Here is a 21,288-nt window from a genome sequence, read left to right on the forward strand (position 1 = left end):
GAAGGGGCGCGGGGGCCGGGGCAGTCCCGCAGCGCCCCCTGGCGGCGAGAGCGTGCCGGCCGGTTCCGGGTCCGAGGCCGGAGGTCCCGGCTGCGGGACGCCCCCTGCTGGTTCCGCGCTCCGGCTCCCGCGCGCTCCTCGGCTGGGCAGACCGAGGCTGTCCGCAGTCCTGGAAGAGAGTCAGGCTGTCGGGGAGAGCGAAGCCCGAGTTGGAGTCAGCCCGAGCCGCCCAGATCCTCCCGCCCCCTCCCCGCGGCTGTCACCGCCGCCTCCCTCCCTCAGCGCTGCTGGGATTGGTTTCCCCCGTCCCCCCACCTCTACAAGACTGCCCCGGGGAGGGGGCAGAGGACCGGGGGAGGTGGGAGGTCTTTAACGCCCCCGCTCCCTAAATCGTAGTCCCTCGAGCCGGGGGGAGGGTGGTGTGCCCTACAGGAGGCTCTCCCTCCGTGCCCTGCCTCCTCCGAGCTCCCTCTCCCCAGGAAGCCTCAGGTACCTTCTTCCACCTCAGCGGAGGCGGCCCAGGCGAGGGGGCGGGAGGTGGGGGCCGCCGGGGTCTCCGCTCTCTTCAAGGGAAAAAGGCTTCATATCCACCAGTTCTCTCTTTCCTCAGTCTCTGCCGGTCCCTCTATCTCACCCGCTGAGTCTCTGTCTCTCTCCCAGGATGTCTATCTTTCTTAGTCACATCCTCCCACAGCCCCAGCCAATCCCACCCCTTCCCGCAGGTATGGAGGGGTGTGTGTGTGTGTGTGTGTGTGTGTGTGTGTGTGTGTGTGTGTGGGGGGGGGGGGGAAGGGGGGTGCAGAGGAAAAGAAGGCCAAGCTTTAGAACTGACTCAGTGCAGACCAGTGGAAATGGGCATTTTTAGTTCCTTTTCCCCAAGCGAGAACCACCATCTCTCCACTCCGTGACAATACACCCTGTACTCCAGTGGCTATGCTGGAGAGCATAATCTCCCACATGGAGAGATTGCAGATAGCGGGAGAAAAGTGAGCCTCAGGTGCAGTATCTCAAAAGTTCTCTGCTTTGAATTCTTTCTCAAAGTGACCTCCTGATACATGCCCCATACTTTGCCATCTTCCAGCATCTGCAACAGTTGCATCTGGGAAGGAAGGAGCACGGTGAGATGGAACTAACGTGAGCCAGCCTGGGGGAAGGAAAGAAGTCCTTGTTCCTTCCAGCTCAACCTGAAGGGGCATTTCCTGAATTCTCTTCTGTTCTTGGTTTGGACCCAGTCCTTCCACAGTCTCTGCTCTCTCCTGCAGCTTAACTCTTCTGTTTAAATTTCCTCTGGATCTCCTTTGGAGAGTACCAGCTGCCCTGATTTCTAGCCCTGTAAGTGGAGCTGGAGACCTTCAGTTCATCTCTGGGGTACCCTTGCTTGGACACAGGGGCAATGTTCCTCAGGCCCAGACTAGCACTGACTGTTTAGGGGGCATCTCTTCAGGAGAACGAAGAAAGACATTGGAGTTCTTTACTGTTAAGACCTGGGGTACATGTAATCTTTTCAATTGGATTCAATTTCCATCCACTTGATTCAATTAGCCATGGAGAAGTTGTGCTTGGGAGTCTGGGAAGGCCAGGAAAGGGAACTGCAAATAGGAAAGAGGGGGAAATGGTGGTTCAGGTTCCTGTTCTCAGTTACCATGGGAGCCCAGACCTAGTATCACTCCAGTTGGTGCAGTCAGCTTAGCCCTTTGGCTGCTAATGGGTCTGACTTCCAGACCAGAGCCTCCATTATTTTCATTCTCTTCTCTCCCTGCTCCCCTTCCTCTATTCCAGATGAAGGGTGTGTGTATATATATGTGGGGGGCGGGATGTAAAGAAGAGAGTGAGGGGAGAAGTACCTGTGCCCCCAAATATAAAGGAGACCCAAGAAGACTGAGTTATTGATAAGGATGATTAACTATAAGGGACTTTTAATTACAAGGCAGCTAAGTCCAAACTGCTTGCACCTGAGAAAGGTAGTTTTGTTAAACCTGCTGCTGACTTCCAGATCCTTGGTATGAGACTGTCACGAAGGCTGGCAGACTTGCCCCAGACCTCATTCCAGTAGAGGGGAGAGGAGAGCTATTCTTGAAGGAAAGGTAGGAGCCCTGGACAGGATTTAGAGCAGAGTTGTAGAGGCAGAGACCTATCTGGGGGAGTGGCCACCAGGCATCTATGGGATATGAAACCTGGGCAGTAAGGGTTAGAGATTAAGAACCAAAGAAATCAACCATTAAAAATTGATTTTTAATATTTATAGGCAGCCTCTGATTATCATTCTTGGCAACAATGAGGCCCTCTTCCCTTGAAGTTAAGTCACTGACCAGAACTCTGAAAGCCTCAACTCTTTTCTAGCTACAGGAGTTATTGGTAGATTCACTGCACCAAAGGGCGCATTCCCTTTGGTTCCATACTAATCTGAGCACCCAAGGGGCTTATCTCCCAAAGAAGGCTGATATTCTCCTCACCCACCAAGCAGAGATGCAGCAGTTGCCCAAGCTAGTAATAGTACTATGGTGTTCCTGCCAGCTCCAACTACCCCTCCTTTGGAGGTGGGGGTCCTGGTTCCTGGACACAAATAGGCTAGACATAGCAAGCCAACAGGATTGAATCTAAGAAGGGGAGCCAACCTCCACACAACAGCCCCGCTCCCACCCCCCCAGCCTCCCCGTCCCTGGGATGGAAAGATAGCTATTCTAGGGCCTTGGGTGTTGGGGTGGGGGGTATGGGGATGTGTGTAAAAACAAAGTGAAGAACAAAATAATCTTAGACTTCCAAACCATAACTAAGGGTCGGAATAGCAAGGATAGGCTCTCTCAAAAATAGAATGTTGGTCCTTCATTTGCCATTTTCTTCCCCTGGATCTCTTCCCACTACATTGGGAGAAGAAAGGAAATGCAAGCATTTCTCTTCTCTTTCTACTTCCCAGATCACACCAGAGGGTAAATAATGAAGGATCTGGATAACTTATCCATTCAACCATGTTTTCTCAGAAGTGGGATGGCAGATTTTGACTAGGGGGCACAGAAGTGAGAACTTCACTCATACTTCCACCTTCTGTCCTAACAGATTTAGAAAGTGAGGACATTCAGCTTAGTAACTATCAAAGAAAATGGCAATACAGGACAAAAACTACCTAGGATTATTTTACATAAGGGGCTAGAGAAAGGAAAGAACAAAGGGGAAGAGATAGTAATAAATCTGATGATGTTTCAAGTATTGGTTAAATTTCTCTGAGGACTAGGAGATTTCTATCTTCTCTTCCTCCCAACCCCCATACCCAAATACTCTCCTGTTCTAGAGCTGAGGAGGAAGGGAGCCTGGATAGTTTATACTAAGGCTTGCTAAAATTTCTCTGAGGCTGGGATTTATTTCTGGTGTGGAAGAGTTATTGTCCAAAGAGTCTTTAGGCTGGTTGAAGGACTCAAGTGCTAACGCCTTGTAAATACCCTTTCCCTGGCAGGGTCTCTCTTTCCCTCCTGCTGTCAGATCACAGCAGGAACAGATCCCTCCCCAGAGGAATTTCTCAGCCAAGCTGGATGTAAACAACAGACGGGCAGTGGGGGAGGGAGCACGTGTCAAACACATGGGTGGCATAAGGCATTGCTTTGGGAGGGGGTCCTGGGTGAGGCGACTGCTGGAGCAGAGGGGAGGAAAGGAAAAGAAGCACCTGAGGGATTCAGAAAACCTCTCAACGTTTATTTCACATCCACAACCTAAAGACACAGAGTTTAAAACAGATTAAAAAAAAATAAACTAAGTAGTGACCTTATTATGCTGCTGGGCAACAGCCTGGCTGGTGGGGGTGGGGGGGTTCCAGCCCCCAAATCATGGCATAGCCTAGGAATTCAGAGGCCAGATTCCAGGCCCCACCTCTGCCAGGGACAATCCCCAGGATGGGGAAATGGTACCAAACCCTTAGGCTGGGGGACCTCGGCCTCAGGATAGAAGGAAACAAGGTCCTTTCCCTCCCCAATCCAGAATGAGGAAGCCAGTTCCTCGGCTATGCACCCTCCATGCTGTAGCAGAGCCCACTGGTCTCCACCAGCCAGTGCACCTCAGCACCAAGTTTTAGCCAGACCATCCCTTCATATTTGAGACCCCAACCCTGGCAGCATTCCTCTTCCTGGAGTCCCTCCCTCCCTCCCACCAAATTACATTATCACCCTGCCTGATCCCATGTCCAAGCTCCACTGGCAGTCTGGAAAAAAGATTGCTGTTCCAATTCTCTCTCTAGCTTCAATTGCAGGAGAAGGGGTGGTCTCTTTCTCTCAACCCTGAACCCTCTGGGAAAGAACACAGCCTAGGGGTTTTCCAAGGGGAAAGGACAATCAATGACTGGCTTCTTAGACAGTTTCAAGAGATGGTGGAGAATTCCTTTAGCAGAACCTCCTGGCTCAGGGTATGGAATGCAAGATTCCTCCGAACATTGGTGCTGATGGACCGGACCTGGGGAAGGAAGACAAGAATTGAGAAAACTACAGTTACAGGGAGGTGAGATTTGGGGTGGAGAGTAAGGGGATGGGGTGGGATATATGACCTTGGTAGCAACCCCAAGTTTTCATAGCTTTTGTGAAAGTTTTCCTTATTTAATTAGTGAAACTGCTCTCTGGGGGGAATAGACACGAACAAGAGCATAGTATGACAGGAAGAGCATTGGATTAGAGTCACAGGACCTGAATTCAAATCCTAAATGTGTTACTACATTTGTGACCTGTGGCAAGTTATTTAACTTCTATGGGCAGCAGTTTACTCAGCGGTAAAATGAGGGGGCTTGACTAGATGATGATTTGTAAGGTTCTTTTCAGCTCTTTTCAGATTGAAAATGGTGAAAGGGAAAGAAAAGGGAGGGAGAATTCAATGTATATGAGCAGCACTGGGGTCCAGACTGTAGAAGGGAATAAGTATAGACAGAAACAGCAGGAGGCAGGTAGGTGGTATGGTGGCTAGAGCACCATCCTAGGAGTGAGAAAGAGTCAAGTTCAAATTCAGCCTCAGATACTTACTAGCTGTGTGACCCTGGGCAGGTCACTTAACCTTGACTGCCTAAAAGAAAAAAAAGGGCAGAAAAAGCAGATCCTAGGTCTTTTCCACCTTCCTCTCCAGCTATGCTGGGAAAAAGAGCTGGGATCTGATAGGGAAAGTGAAATTTGATCCAGTTCCAATTAATAAGAGAATAAAATCCTGAGGTTTGCTTTTTCCAGCCATGGTTCTCAAGCTTTATCTTCCCTTTTGAGTCATCAAACAAGTTAAGTCCTGGGATGGAGGAAGATGGTTTGGAGAGAGAGAATGAGGACTGAGAAAGCTTAGGCATCACCTTCTTACTACTTTAGGAACCTAGAGACTGCTGTAGCTGGACAAACCTCAATTGAGGGATAAAGACTAGCCAACCTGAGGTAAGCTTGAGGATGCTACTGAGCTCATAAATATCTGGACTCTAGAATTCTCTCACTTGATCAGGTTTCTGGGATCAGAACAAGGCCCATTTTCCTACCTTTTGGCTAGAGAAAGGTATGTCCTTGGTCAAAGTAGAAATCAAATCCCAAGAAAAAAGAGGAAACTACAGAAGAAGCTCTGAGACCAGTGGCACCCATCCTATCATGGAAACAGGACAAGTATATAAGTTGGGGCTAAATGGGGTAGGTAGGAGGGAAATGGAGAGGGAACAGGTATTCCTTTTAGTCTAACTCTATAGACAGGCAGACTTGCAGGGTTGATAGTTAGCCAGCAGAGAGGAAGCAGGCAGAAATCTCAAGTGGTATAAGGTATACCCTCCTTAATATGGAGACAGAGTCTCCACTGGGAGAAGGAATCACTGATAAGACCTAGGCAAACTTAGCTCCAGTTCCTCAGTGGGAAAGGGTACCACATCCCAGTGAGTTTGCCTTTAATTCCTGCTCGGCTGAAGGAACCCTTAATGAGGTTGTCAGGCTAGGAGTCAGGGAAAGGCAAACAGCAGGCAGCTCAAACTCATTAGCTCCAAACTTGGGACAATGTACCTTCATTCTCTGCCTGCTGGTAGAGAAAATGGTGCTGGGATAAGGGGTACGATTTTTAAAAGCAGTCACCAAATAGACATAAGACACAACCCTACTAGCTCTTCCCTTTTCATAGCTTTCACCCCTAACACACATATGCTCCTTCTCCAAGGGTTTTTGGGGCCAAAGTACAAGGAACACAACCTCACAAGGGGTCAGCACTTCTATTTGACACCAGGCAAAAATCAATATCTTCACCAAGGGCTCAGAAAATACAGAGGAGAAAACTAGGGTGATGGGAACTTTGAGCTGAGGAAAATTCTATTCTAGAGACAGGGAGAGATGGAGCCAATATAGTGAAGTGGTAGGAAGCAATACAGTCCGTGAACTTCTCCTAACTGATTTAGAAAATGCAGCAGACTGACTTCCTGATGGAGAATTCAGAAAAATTCACACTGGAACCAACTGGCAGCTTTGTTGCCCACTACTTAGTCTGGGTCTCAGATCTTGAGCAGGAGAAGGGGGCCTGTGCAGGGTAGTGTTGTTTCTGATAGGGGGACCCCCCGGGCAGTGTACTGAGAAAGGAAAAAGTTCAGAAGCCAGCAGAAGCAGTGGTGGTTCAGACCTCAGGCTCAAAGAAGGGTCTCAAGAAATCTAGCCCAGCCTGCATAGGAATAACTAGGGTGGGAATCCCAGACCAAAGAGAAGCCTAGAATTCTGCCACTCTGAGTCAACAGTGCTTTCTAGCTGGCTTCAGAGGTCATACCAGGAGTGCAGCAATTAGATTTTGCCCTGGATCAGACTATTATTGAAAGCACTAAAAGCTTGCCGGTCCCCTGCCTATCCCTGAGAAGCCAGAATAACATAACACTCAATACACTTAAGAAAGCAGACTCAAACAGATACAGAGTCCAGCCCTAACATCAAGTCCAAAATTAGGAAGTAGGCTGGGAGAATGGGTAAACATAAAAAGAACCCCTACCATAATGGGTTATTATGGTGGCAAGGACGCTGAAGACACAAATTCAAAAGAATACTTTTTTTCTTTGTTTCTCCAAGACATCTATAAGCATTGCCTCAGAGAAAAACAAAGCTTGGGCATAAACTTAACTAGATTTCCTGGAAGAAATGAAGCAAGAGTTAAAAAAAAGTTTTTATAAATGGAATGAGTGTGCTTGAGGAAAAAACCGGAAAAGAAATGAGAGGTATGGAATATGTAACTGTAAAGGAAATCAACAGCTTGGCATAAGAGGTACAAAATTGCCTAACTCAAAAGCTCCATGGAAATTTTAATGGATCAAGTAGAAGCCAATGATATCATAAGGCAACAAGAAATATTAAAACAAAATCCGATGCTTAAAAATAGAAGAAAACACAAGTCATCTCTAGATACCTTAGCAGTAAAAAAAAAAAACCAAAACAACAACAACTGACTGGGAAAACAGAATGAAGAGAAAATAATTTAAGAATCATTGGAATAGCAAACACTATCACAAAAAAAAGAGCCCAGACATCATATTTCAAGAAGTCATAAAAGAAAACTGCCCAGATCTCTTAGAACAGAGAACAAGATAAACCCCCAAATTAAAACTCTCCCAGGAATATTGAAGCCAAAACCCAGAGCTTCCAGGTCAAAGAAAAACACTGTAAACAGAGAGATAGAAAGAATTCAAGTAGTGAGGTCCCACAGTAAGGATCAACCATGATTTAGCATCCATTAGCATGAAGGAGCAAAGAACTTGGAATATGATTTTCCAAAAGGCAAAGAATAGGGGTTTTCAGCTAAGAATAACTTATACCCAGAGCAAAATTAAGTATAATGCTATAGCAAAAAAAATGGAAATAGTGAAATAGAGGATTTCCAAATAGTCCTGATAAAAATATCAGAACTGAGGAGAAACTTTGAAGTATAATGATAAAGGTCCAAACAAGGATATACTGCTTACATTAAAAAATGAGATGATACCCATGTCTTCTCTGAACCCTATCATCATCAGGGGTTATAGAGGGAATCTGATCATACAAAACCTGGGAGTGGTTCTGTCAGATCTTGATGATCTTAAGAAAAGGTAAGAGGAGTGGCTAGGTGGCGAAGTGAGTAAAGCACTGGCCCCAGAGTCAGGAGGACCTGAGTTTGGCTCCGGCCTCAGACACTTAACACCCACACAAAAAAACTAGCCATGTAACCTTGGGCAAGTTACTTAACGACAATTTCCCTCCAAAAGGCCAAAAAAAAAAAAAAAAAGGAAAGAAAGAAAGAGAAATACACAAGGGAAAAGGAAAGGAAAGTTAGGGAAAAATTGTCTCATATATAATGAGAGTAAGCATGTGGTTATCTATACAAACAAGGAAGAAGGTGTGGGCACCTGACTCTCATCTGAACTGGTCAAAGGGGGAAAGTGTACACACACATATACAGAGCTGAGTACAAAAATACATTGTACTCAACAGAAAATAGGCGGGATAGAAAGGGGAATTAGAGGGAAGGTAGATTAAGAGGGAGATTAGTCCTAAGCAAGACAAATTCTAAGGATGTTCCAAAATAGTTACAGCTCTTTTTGAGGTGGCAAAGAATGTGAATGTGAAAGAGTGTCCATAAACTGAGGAATGGCTGAATAAGTTATGGTATATAAATGTGACAGAATACCACTGTGCTGAACTCTCATCAGTGTAATGACCAAACAGGATTCCAGAAGACTAATGATGAAACATCCTGCCCACCTCCTGATAGAGAAGCAAATGACTCAAGAGTGCAAAATGAGACAAATAGTTTTCAGGACATGTGTCAATGTGGAAAGTTATTTTGATTGATGATACAAATATTTTGTCTTCTTGTGTACTCAATGGTGGGGGGTGGGGTGGGAAAGAGAGGGTCAGAAGGTGGATCTTGGCTGATTAAATCAAAATAAAATAAAAGAACACTTGGTAGCGCTGATCAATATAACAATAAACCACAATTCTTGAGGCCTCATTATGAAACATGCTGCCCATCTTTTGACAGACATAATGGACTCAGAGCACAGATGGAGACATTTTTTTTCCAGATATGGCCACTAAGAAATTTTGTTTTGCTTGACTACACAGGCTTTTAACAGGGCTTTTGTTTTTCTTGTCTTCTCAATGGGGTGGAGGGTGAGGAGGAAGTGGGACGGAGAGATAGGTGATCTTTGTTTGAAAATAAAATGAAACTTAATTTAAAAAAAAAAAAGAGAGAGAAAGGGGACATTGGAGAGGTGCTAGTTTCAGCCCTACACAGGGTACAGAGAAGTCTAAATGTAATTATGGGGTAGAAGGGGTATGGTGAAAATAAATTTCTCCTGAGAACAGCTGTGAGTACAGAGGAAGAAAGGAGATACACAATCTAGTTAGTCAGGGCAGAGCCTCTCCAGTTAAGAGACTCCTCTGACAATGTGGAATAGAATGATGGAAAAGGACCCACTGACACTGGGTGGCTTACTGTGGGGGCCTCAAAAGTAGAGCTATCTCAGAATTCTACAGGGGAGGTGGGGAAGAAGTGCTACTATAGATTTTACAAAAATGATTAGGTAAGAAATGAGGACTAGGGAGGACTGTACGCTATTAAGTGTCAGAATATGAAGAGCTAGGCAGACATTGCTGGCATCTCTAAGGCTGAAACAGGTATACCAGCCCCCTTCCCACCTTCAGAACCTATGCCTTTTCTAGCACTCTTGGAGAAATTTTTCTTTTTTAACCTTTTTGCACACAGGGTTTGGACCTAAAAGTTTAAGGTTTGAGGTTGGCTTAATCACTCGATTCTCAGGACCTGAAAGTCCTGACAGTGTGGTACAGTGAAAAGAACACTAGATTTGGAGTCAGAGGATCTGGGTTCAAATCCTGATTCTGTCTCTTACTAACTCTATTGTGCTTGGCTAAGTAAGTCTCTGGGCCTCAGTTCATTCTTAAAATGAAGTCACTGTACAAGAAGGTCTTTGATGTCCATTCAATCTTAAACCTATGATTCTATGGTCTTATGAGTTGTAGTGACTCCCTTTAATACTATGTCATGATCTGTTTTCTTGGATCTTACTACTTTCATGATGACAAATTTAGACCCAGAGCTGTAACTTGGAATTCTTTTGCCTGGGAAATATTTTGTTGAGTGAGAATGGATGGTATGCCCAGTTTTTCCTGGTCACAGTCATGACAGGTGAAGGGGTGGCTTATTTCCTGGAGCCCAGGTCATCCGCCTATGGCACAACTGACAAGTTGACATTCAACTGTCCCTTTTCCCACCCAGTACAGGTTGGGGAGAGGTGGCAGGTATCATGAGGGAAGGAAGATCTCGGAATACGGGTACCATAGTGGAATGACCCTGGGGGAGGTGCACCTAAGTACCCCACAGCCTCCACCTACCCCAGTAATGGTGTCCTGAGGCAGAGTCCTGGTTATTCTGTGATACTTGTAGTCTAGACTAGGGATCCTTAATCTTAAGTCCATTAACTTGCTTTAAAAATATTCTGAAATATTTAAATATTTTGTTTTTGAAAATATATATTTTGATAAAATGTTTCCTTTGTAATCATATGCATTTTATTTAGTGTATTAAAAATACAATCTTAGCTCAAAAGTCTTAGTGCAGGTGTAAGTTTTAATAGTTAAGAACCACACTAAGGCTTTTGGGACACTTTATATGATTCTGAGAACAGATGAATGGGCTTTGCTAGATTGCCAAAGGGGCCTATGGTACAAAAAAGGTAAAGAACCTATTGCACTCCTCTCAGATTCTTTCTGCAAGTGTCTGCAGCTAAACTACAACAGAGTGAGCTGGTATTCACTGAGTGTCAATTCAGATGACTCTGGTTCTGAGAAATCCACCAGGGAGAAGAAGGGAGAGTTGGCTGGTCCTGGAGCCTCCATCTGGCTGGTTACACAGCTAGGCAGCCAGAAAAAGCTAGAATAAGCCCTTGCCGGCCCTGGCTCTTTGGGAGGTGCCATGATTAGGAAAAAAGACCCAGAGCAGGAAGAGAAAGAGCCAGAAAGGGGTAGTGAGCACCCTGACAGCACCCCTGGGTTTCCTAAGAGAGCTCTGTGTGCCTCAGTTTTCTTATCTGTAAAACAAAGATAATAACAATTCCTATTTCCCAGGACTGTTGTGAGGCTCAAATGAAATAAAAATTGTAAAGTACTCAGCACAGTGTATAGCATGTAGTAAGTGCTATGTAGATGTTTGTTGTTATTGTTATTGCTATAGGGGGTAAGGGTTACTTACCAACTCTTTGAAGAAAGCAGCTTCTTTGTGCTGCTCTGAGTACCGCTCATACTGATCTAGTCCATCCTGCAGCTTCAGGGTTAGGGTGTCATAGTTAGCCCGGACTACTTCCAAAACCTGTAGAGGGAATGGGCAACAAAAGAGTTCAGATCACAAGCAGTCTGGGCATTTACCTCCATGCCCTTTTCCTGCCCTGCCTTGAGAGAATTCAGGTAGGAGAACGACAAGGAGATACTATTCTTCCATGTCCCAGGACTGCCATGCTTGTATGCAATGGATCCAGGAATCCAAAGTCTTTTTCATGGCTGCCAACCAGAACAAACCTAGTAGATGGGGGTAGGAGGAAACAGTGGAGTTGCACACAGGACAGTGAGGAGGCTGAGAGTGATTTCCTCAGTTAGCCTGAATTTTTTTGTAATGCCTTCTGATCACTCTGTGGATATACCCCTCCTCTTGAACTGGTGGTGGGTATTTGCCTGTGTGGGGTGGATGCTGGGGGGAAGAAGATATAATGACCATTCTGGAGAAGTAGGTGTATCCATGCCAGTCTGTAAGATTTACAGCAGCCAGGAGCCCTGGGTCAAGAAGGAGGTAGGAAAGATACTATGAGCCTTCAGTTTTGAAATGGAAAAGAACAACACTGAGTTGATGCCTGCTGGAGAGATGCTGTAGCCTCCCACAAGCTCCTCCAGGGGCAAGATGTGATGAGGTCAAGACAGGGTGCTGGGCCAGGTGCCAGAAGTGGTTCATTAGCTCAATGACATTTTCCTTACATCCTTTTCAGATTAAGGCTAAGATTCTCATACTTTGCAACCTGACAATTCTGTGTTCACTGTAGGTTTCTTGCTTTTATTTTATCTTATTTCCTGAATGTTAATCAATCCTTAAATTTTTTTAACATACTGTTGCCAATTTTATTAAAATCATATCTCCCTAATTCCCCCATTAAACCCTTTTTATATTTTTAAATGATTTTTATATTGCTGTCATTTCTGAATATTTCCCTCTTTCCTCCCCTACCCATCAGAACTTCTCTTTTAACAAAGATAAACAAAGAAAAGAAAAAAGGCAGTTCAACAAAACTAACCAACACATCATTCCAGTCTGATAGTATATGTAATGTTCCACATCCAAAGTCCTCCTTGCCTATGCAAAGAAGGGAGGGAGTTGCATTTTCTCATCTTTTTTTCCATTCAAGGCCAACACTGGTCATTATAATTATACATGAACTCTCTCTCTATCCTTTTTTTTTTTTTTTGCTTTTTGGAGGGCAATTGGGGTTAAGTAACTTGGGTCACACAGCTAGTTTTTTTTGGGTGTGCGTCTTAAGTGTCTGAGGCTGGATCCGAACTCAGGTCCTTCTGACTCCAGGGCCAGCGCTCTACTCACTGCGCCACCTAGCTGCCCCCTCATGAACTCTCTTTTAACAAAGAATTAAGTAAAATCCACAATACAGCAACCTTACCTGATAGCATAAACTTATTATATATCCTCAGTTGTCACCATTCTACTGAGAGGAGGAAGGAGTTTACCACAGGTTACAATTCATCAGATTATTTCACCTTTGGCCATTTTCTTGCTATCCACTTGCCTGCTGCTGTAACTTCTAGGACACTGGACCTTGCAAACCATCCCACCCTCAAACAAATCAGAACTGCCATTGCTACTTTCCCAGAAAGGGTGTAGCAATCATCTCCTTAATAGTCCCATTCACCATTCCTCCAGAGAGACTTCCCAAAGCAAATATCCCTCCAGGACTACCACAGCCCCTATAAGTATTATCTCCCCCTACTAACATGCAAGTTATTTGATGGCAGGGACTATGTTGATTTTTGTATTTGTACCATCAATGCTTAGCTAATAATAATAATGGCTAGCATTTATGTAGCTCACTAAGGTTAGCAAAGAGCTTTATACATGTTATCTCATATCCTCACAACAAAAGTAGGGTTATTATCCCCATTTTACAGATGAGGAAACTGAGACTGAGAGAGGTTACAGGCTTGCCCAGTTACACATCTGACTGTGTCTAAGACAGGAATAGAATTGAGATCTTCTTGACTCTCAAGTTGAATGCTTCATCCACTATACCACTGAACTATTCTAAGTGTTAGCTCAGTTTGGCCCATTGAGCTTCATAAGTGCTGTTGTGTTCATTCATTTAGCATATCATTCTCTTGCTTCTTCTTTCTTTCTTTTTTTTTTTTTTTAAATGTTTTGGTCTTTATTAATTTGTTTACTTTTAGTTTACAAGATTCAGTTCCACAATTCTTTTGAGTTTCAAATTTTCTTCCCACCCCTCTCCCCTCACCCCATGGCGGCATACAATCAAGTACAGGATCTGCAAATACTTTCACATTAGACATTAGTCAGGTTATGAAGAAGGATCTTAATGGATGGAATGAACAATGGGAAAGAGGAAACAAAACCAAATAGGAAAAAGAAAGAGAGCAGGTGGTTTGCTTCAATCTGCATTCAAACTCTGTTCTTTCTCTGAATGTAGACATCTCTTTCCATCATGAGTCTTCTGGAGTTGACTTATAATCCTGCATTGCTGAGAAGAGTCCAGTCAGTCAAAGTTGGTCGTCACACATACGTTATGTCTGTAATTGTGTACAAATTTCTCCTGGTTCTGCTCTTCTCACTCTTGCTTCTTCTTTCTTCACTCTGGCTACTTCATATAAGGCTTTCCATGTTTTCCTAAATTCCTCACATTGCAATATTCTGCTACATTCACAATTTGCTCAGCCATTCTCCAATCAATGTTCCTCCATTTTGTTTTCAGTTTTATATGCTACCACAATGGGTGGTGTGGAAATACACACAAACACACACATATATACAAGAACATTGAGGTGAATGCCTTAGTATTTACCTAATGTACATATATACAAATATATAATGTATACAGGTACATATACATAGATTCAAAAAGAATGTAGTATGATCTAATTTTGAAACTGAAGTATCCTGAGTTAGTAGTTGTTTGGTGTCTGATAGATGCTGAGTATCACTGCTTCTCTCAAAAACTGGTGTTATAGAGCGATTTGGCATACAGTTCGGGCACTTCAGAGCTAGGTTATATTATTTCAATAGTCCAGGAATGAGATGATGGGCCCCTGCAACAGAGTGGTGGCAGTGTCAGAGAAGAGAAGGGGGCATATACAAAGGAGATATTTTGAAGGCAGAATCAAAAAGCCTTGGCAACAAATTGAGGGTGAGAAAGAGAGGAAGAATCAAGGATAACAGACATTCCATGCCCCAGTTATGACTCTGGGGGGATAACAGAATTGGGGTGCAGAGTACATTTTGCTACTTTAAAGCTACTTATTCTCTCTAGGGAAGAAACAATGGGATATAATGGGAAGAGTCCTTGATATTAAGTCAGAAGACCTGTATTCAAATTCCAGATCTTTCATTTGCTAAACTCATGGACTGTGGGAAAAGTAAGAAAATTCCGGGGCCTGCAAAATGGAGATTTTGACAATTCTTGAACTTGATTTACTTGGATTATTGTAAGAAAAATTTCTTTGTGAACTGTAGAGCACTAGGTGAATGTGACCTATTTTGGGAAAATATTATAAAGAGATTACAAAATCACAGAACATCATCTTTTTTTATGCCACTGTTAACAATGTGTGCTTTGTCCTATAAGTACATAGTCTACATATCTGACACAATGTTGGTTTTGATTCTAAAGTAATACAAGTTTTGATATATAACATACTCTTGTCTTATACTTAAGTATGTACTAGTCAGGCTGTTTGAGACCATTATTTATTCTCCACAAAAATCTGATTTCCTTCCTTGGGTACCAAGAGCTTCCTAGTTCTTGATCATGTCTTTCCTTTTCTTCAACTACTTAGATTCATTTTCTTGAGCATCCCAAATTTGTTATGCAGTGATTCTTGTTTCCTTCTTCCAGGGGTTGTTCTTGAATCCTTTGTGGGGGCCTTCACTTCATTCATATTACCTGCTGAGTCCCTTATTGGGGTGATGGTGGAGAGGACGGGGGATGGACAGTTATTAGCAATTACCCTTTTAGTCCATGGTTCTTTTCACCTCTTTCCCAGTAAGCTCTGGGGAATCCAAAACCCCTCTCCAAACCCTTTTATTTGATATTCTATTACACTGGAATATTGGAGCTGAGACTGTCCTTTTAAAAAGAGAATAAATCTGAGACATACATTTTAAAAGGTAAATGGCAATGAGTAAGTAAATTAATTTAGGTAGAATTGTCATTTTTATTGTACTGAATCAACCTACTCACGAACAATAAATATTTCTCCAATTGTCTTAGATTTGTCTTTATTTGTGTGAAAAGTGTTTTATAATTGTGCTCATATAGTTCCTGGTTTGTTTTGGTAGGTAGACTCCCAAGTATTTATGTTGTTTGCAATTATTTTAAATGGAATTTCTCTTTCTATATCTTCTTCATGGACTTTGTTGATAATATACAGAAATGCTGATGATTTTGGTGGGTTTATGTCCTGAAACTTTGCTAAAATTTTAAATTTTTCTTTAAATATAAAATATACCACCATATCGTCTGCAAAGAGTGATAGTTTTTGTTATGTCCTTCCTTCATCCCTGATCTTCTGGTGAAGGCTTCTAGTTTATCCACATTATAGATAATGCTTACAGAAGGTTTTAGATAGATACTACTTATTATTTTAAGGAAAGGTTCATTTATTCCTATGCTTTCTAGTGTTTTTATACTAATGAATGTTGTATGTTCTCAAAAGCTTTTTGTGCATCAATTGAGATAATCATGTGATTTTTGTTGTTTTTGTGATTGATATAGACAATTATATTGATAGTTTTCCTAATATTGAACCAGCTTTCCATTCCTGGTATAACTTTCTCCTGGTCATAGTGATATATTGCTATAATCTCCTTGCTAGTTAAAATTTTTGCTAACTATTTGCTAAAAATTAACTAAAAAATTTAGTTAAAATTAATTTAAAATTAATGAATACTCATTAGGGAAACTGAGCTATAGTTTCCTTTCTTTTTCATTCTTCCTAGTTTAGGTAGCACCATATTTATACTGCAAAAGGAATTTGGTAGGATTCCTTCCTTTAAAAAAACCCAATTTATTTATATTTGTAAACATATATTTATTTTATAAATTTATAAATATTTATATTTATATCTCGGCCTCCCGAGGATGGCGTATAATCTGATATAGGCTCTACTTATACATTCATATTAAACATTTTCACACTGGTCATGATGTAAAGAAGAATTAAACTAATGGGAGGAACCATGATAAAGAAGAAACAAAACAAGAGAAAAGGAGAACAAATAGTATGCTTCTATCTGTATTCAGACTTCAAAGTTCTTTCTCTGCATTTAAAATATAAGATAAAATAAAAGACTCACATAAAAGATTATTGTGAGTCTTTTGGAGTTGTCTTAGATCCTTGCAAAGCTGAAAAAAGTTAAGTTTATCAAAGTCAGTCATCACACAATGTGGCTGTTACTGTGGATAATGTTCTCCTGGCTCTGCTCATTTCACTCAGCATCAGTTCATATAAGTCTTTCCAGATTTTTCTGAAGTCTGCCTGCTCATCATTTCTTATAGTACAATAGTATTCCACTACATTCATATACCACAACTTGTTCAGTCATTCCACAATTGATAGACATCCTTCCAATTTCCAATTCTTTGCCACCACAAAAGGAGTTGCTATAAATATTTTTGTATATATGGGTCCTTTTCCTGTTTGTTTGTTTTTTAATCTCTTTGGAATACATTGGTATTCTGGGTATTGCTGGGTCAAAAAGTTTTATAGCCCTTTGGACATAGTTCCAAATTGCTCTCCAGAATGGTTGGATCAGTTCACAACTCCACCAACAATGAATTAGTATTCCAATTTTCCCACATCTTCTCCAACATTTATCATTTTCCTGTTTTGTCATGTTAGCCAATCTGACAGATGTGATGTGGTACCTCTGAGGTATTTTGATTTGCACTTCTCTAATCTGTAATGATTTAGAGAATTTTTTCATATGACTATAAATAGCTTTAATTTCCTTCTCTGAAAGCTGCCTGTTCATATCCTTTGACCATTTATCAATTGGGGAATGACTTATATTCTTATAAATTTGACTCAGTTGTCTATACATTTTTAGAAATGAGGCCTTTTAGGGGTGGCCAGGTAGCACAGTGAGTAAGAGCACCGGCCCAAGAGTCGGGATGACCTAGGATCAAATCCAGACTCAGACACTTAGCACCCACCCAGAAACACCTGGCCTTGTAATCTTGAGCAAGTTACTTAACCCCAATTACTTAGGGGCGGCCAGGTGGTGCAGTGAGTAAGAGCACTGGCCCCAGAATCAGGATGATCTGGAATCGAATCTGGGCTCAGATACTTAGCACCACACCCAGAAATAACTGGCCGTGTAACATTGAGCAAGTTACTTAACCCCAATTAAAAAAAAAAAATGAGGCCTGTTAGGGGTGGCTAGGTGGTACAGTGAACAGAACACTAGCCCTGGAGTCAGGAGGACCTGAGTTCAAATCTGGCCTCACACACTTAACACTTACTAGTTGTGTGACCTTGGGCAAGTCACTTAACCAAACTGCCCTGCCCTCCCCCCTCCAAAAAAAAAATGCAAAAAAAAAAATGAGGCCTTTACCAGAGACACTGGCTACAAATATTGTTTCAGTAGGGTTCCTTCTTTGCCTGAATACAGAATGAAGACTTCTATTTTCACTATTTTTATTGTTTTTTCCTTCTGTTCTGATTCTTCTTTCACAATATGACTAATGTGGAAATATGTTTTACACGATTCCACATGTATAACCTATATCAGATTGCCTGCCATCTTGAGGAGGGGGAAAGGAAGGAGGAGAGGGAGAAAAATTTGAAACTCAAAATCTTTCAAAAAATGAATATTGAAAACTGTCTTTACATGTAATTGGAAAAAATAAATACTATTAAATAAAAAAATATAGTTTCCCTGCTTATCTCTTTTAAATAGGTCTATTTTTGCTTTTGCTTTGTGTAAGATCATGATTGCTACTCCTGCCTTTTTTATCTCAGCTGAAGCATAATAGATTCTGCTCCAGTCCTTTATTTTAACTCTGTGTGTGTCTTTCTGTTTCAGAAGTGTTTCTTTGTAAACAACAGATTGTTGGATTCTGGTTTCTAATCCATTTTGCTATTTGCTAGTCGCAGTGATGATTATTGTATATTTCCTTCCATCCTATTTTTTCCCTCCTGTTCATCCTTCTCTCTTTTTACCCTATCCCACTTCAAAAGTTTGTTTTGCTTCTGACTACTGCCTCCCTTAATCTGCCCTTCCTTTTATCACCTTCCTCTTTTCTCTTATTCCCTTCCTCTCCAACTTCCCTGTTGAGTAAGAGAGATTTCTATACCAAAGTGAATATGTAAATTATTCCCTCTTTGAACCAATTCTGATAAAAGTGAGGTTCAAGTGTTGCCCATCAACTCCCTAGATAGTTTTCCCCTCCATTGTCAAAGCTCTTCTTTGCATGCCTCTTTTATGTGAGATAATTTTCTCAATTCTTCTTCTCCCTTTCCCTTTCTCCCAGTACATTCCTCTTTTTTTTTTGAGATCATCCCATCATAGTTAACTCACACCCACTTCCTTGCCTACTATCTTAATAATGATAAAGTTCTTAGTAGCTACAAGTATCATCTTCCTATATAGGAATGTAACAGTCTAATCATATTAAGTCTGTGCTGTTCTGCTGCTGTGAGTGCTAGAGTTCCTCTTGGCCCCAGAACTACGACCAGGACCCTTGCTTCCTATGGCTGCATGCGCTAGCGCTCCTCTTCATCATGAACTGAAAGCCAGAGCTGTGCATGGGCAATGTAACAGGGTCTTGCACCCTATAATCTCTTTCTGACCAGTTGTCTGAACCCCTTAGTGTTTCTGGGATGAGAGCTCCTGAAGTTGCTGCTACTAGTCACAGCTAACTCCAAGGCTTCCTGCTAGTTTTGCATTGAACTCCAGGCTGGTCCCCCACCCCTTCCTGACAACCCAAGTTGTCTTAGTCTGGAAAAATGTCTCACCCCAACCTTTTGTTGGCTCTACAACTCCAGAATTTTATTTGAGGTGTTATTTTAAAGTTGTTTGGAGGGGAATGCTGGGAAAGTTCAGCTGAGTTCCTGCTTTTATTTCACCATCTTGGCTCCATTCCCCCCCTCCCATCATATATTCTTAGATTCTCAACCTGACAGTGTGCTACTGTTTTGAGGGGTCCTAAAGAAAGTAAAGAGGAAGGGATCTATTCTTGAAGAGGAGCCTACAAGTCACTGAGGGCAGGTGAAACAACTATAAAGTTCAGTGCCTTGATTGATACTTGATTGTGCTGTGGCTTCCCCTCTGCTAGCTCTCATCTGACAAAGTTTGAAAGCTGAAGCTTGACAAGGTTGCTTTGCCATGTGTGTCTCAAACTGGGATGTCTCCTGGATTTACCTAATTCTGTTCATCAGCTTTATAGGTTACTCATGGCAGGAACACTGATAAGGCAAAGTCTTGGCTTGGAAATGAATGGTTCAAACCCACGAAAAAATGTAATTTTTAAAAAACAGAAGCAGCCCCTGGGGATCAGGTAGGAGACAGCATTACTCCTCTCCCTAAACCTTCAAGCCAGTACTTCCACAGATCAACCACCTGTCCTCTGCTTTCTTTCGCTACCTGAGTCATTAAAGATAAAGCCAATAAAAAAAGGCATGCATGGCTCAAGGCTGAGATGACAAGGGTTATTCTCAACACATGTGTTCACATTGGAACCTCTAGTTTTTAGTCTGAGGATTTTTTTCTGAGTCCTCTTATACCTTTTCTGACCATAATGGATGGATCTGTCAAAAAATTCAGTCTGAACTGAAGTTCTCCAAACTTCTGCTCCCAAAGCCCAAAGGCGCAACTCTGGTTCAGACTTACCAAAAACAATAAAGGGAAAATGAATGAGTGGGATAGCGGCAATGTTTTCTCCCTTCTTCTTGAAACAAGCTCTCTGTCTGTAGAGTAATCCATAAGAAATTTGAAAGAGGTGGGTTCTAGGCCCTAATACTAACCATAAAAGGTTCCCCTCTCTTGTACTCTACCAAATCCAGACAGAATTAATTGCTTCTCAGTGATTGATTTTACCCAAATTTACTACCCTGGACACAGAATTGAGACCCGAACTTTGAACTTCATTGTACCTAATAAGCCAAGAGATGGTACATCCTGTCCTGCCCTATCCCTCAGGGGTGAGAGCTTCTAATGCATAGATGCACGTCTTATATTCCAGGGTCCAATTTGGACCTCATAGCCAGAGCCAAGGTCTCAACCAATGGGGGTGGCAAAAGCTACTGGAGCTAATATATCAAGCTGGAGATAGCATAGGAAACTGAAACAAGTACTGCATATGTGTGACTTTGGGCAAATCATTTAATCTCCATGTAACTCAGTTTCCTCATCTGTAAAATGAATGCTAGGATTGGTTCCTTTCAAGCTCTCAATCCTACTATAGAGCACTTAATAAACGATTATACTGTCTCTGTGGAGGGAATCAAGACTCATACCTAGTCCTAGCATATTGACCAAGTGGGTTCCTATGGCATAAATGTACTTATATGGTATAGGCAAAAAAGCATTAGAGTGGGAGTCAAGAGATCTGGGTTCTAGTCCTGGCTCTGATGTTGGACAGACAAATGACTTCTTCTCTTAGGACTGTCTTTGCCTTTCTTTGTATCCCAAGCCTGGCACATAGTAGGTACTTAATAAATTTTTATTGACTGATTATTGGTCATCTGTGAAACGAGTTATAAGATTCCTTCTAGCTCTAATATTCTATGAATCCAAGACCCTCTCTAGAAAGCCATTGGATATTGCCTTTGACTCATAATAATTAATAATTTATGTAGTGATTATTATGTGCCAGGCATTATACTAAACACTGTACATTTATTATCTCATTTGATCCTCACAACAACCCCAAGAGGCAGGTACTATTAACATTCCCATTTTACAGATAAGGAAACTGAAACAAATAGAGGTCAAATGACTTGCCCAGGATCACACAGCCAGCAAGTACCTGAGACTGGATTTGAATTCAGGTCTTCCTGACTC

General features: G+C 42.1%; 1 protein-coding gene across 9 annotated transcripts in view; it reads right to left on the reverse strand.

Moving 5' to 3' along the window:
* Window positions 1-3,663: 3,663 nt before the first annotated feature.
* The window catches only part of ARMH3 (armadillo like helical domain containing 3), a 221,958-nt gene continuing 204,333 nt past the window's right edge, over window positions 3,664-21,288 (reverse strand). For 8 of the 9 annotated variants that reach the window (XM_069098793.1, XM_069098795.1, XM_069098787.1 and 5 more), the window contains 2 exons: window positions 11,194-11,310; window positions 3,664-4,434 (listed from right to left, as the gene is read on the reverse strand). In XM_069098793.1, coding sequence (XP_068954894.1) covers window positions 4,342-4,434; window positions 11,194-11,310 — 210 coding nt within the window. In that variant the 3' untranslated portion in view covers window positions 3,664-4,341. The remainder of the gene's footprint in view (window positions 4,435-11,193; window positions 11,311-21,288) is intronic. The other variant, XM_069098794.1, reaches the window with a different exon arrangement.

Source organism: Petaurus breviceps, unplaced genomic scaffold (assembly GCF_028583685.1).
Source record: "Petaurus breviceps papuanus isolate PSGF00001 unplaced genomic scaffold, PetGlider_PUasm1.0 37, whole genome shotgun sequence".
Lineage (NCBI taxonomy): Eukaryota > Metazoa > Chordata > Mammalia > Diprotodontia > Petauridae > Petaurus > Petaurus breviceps.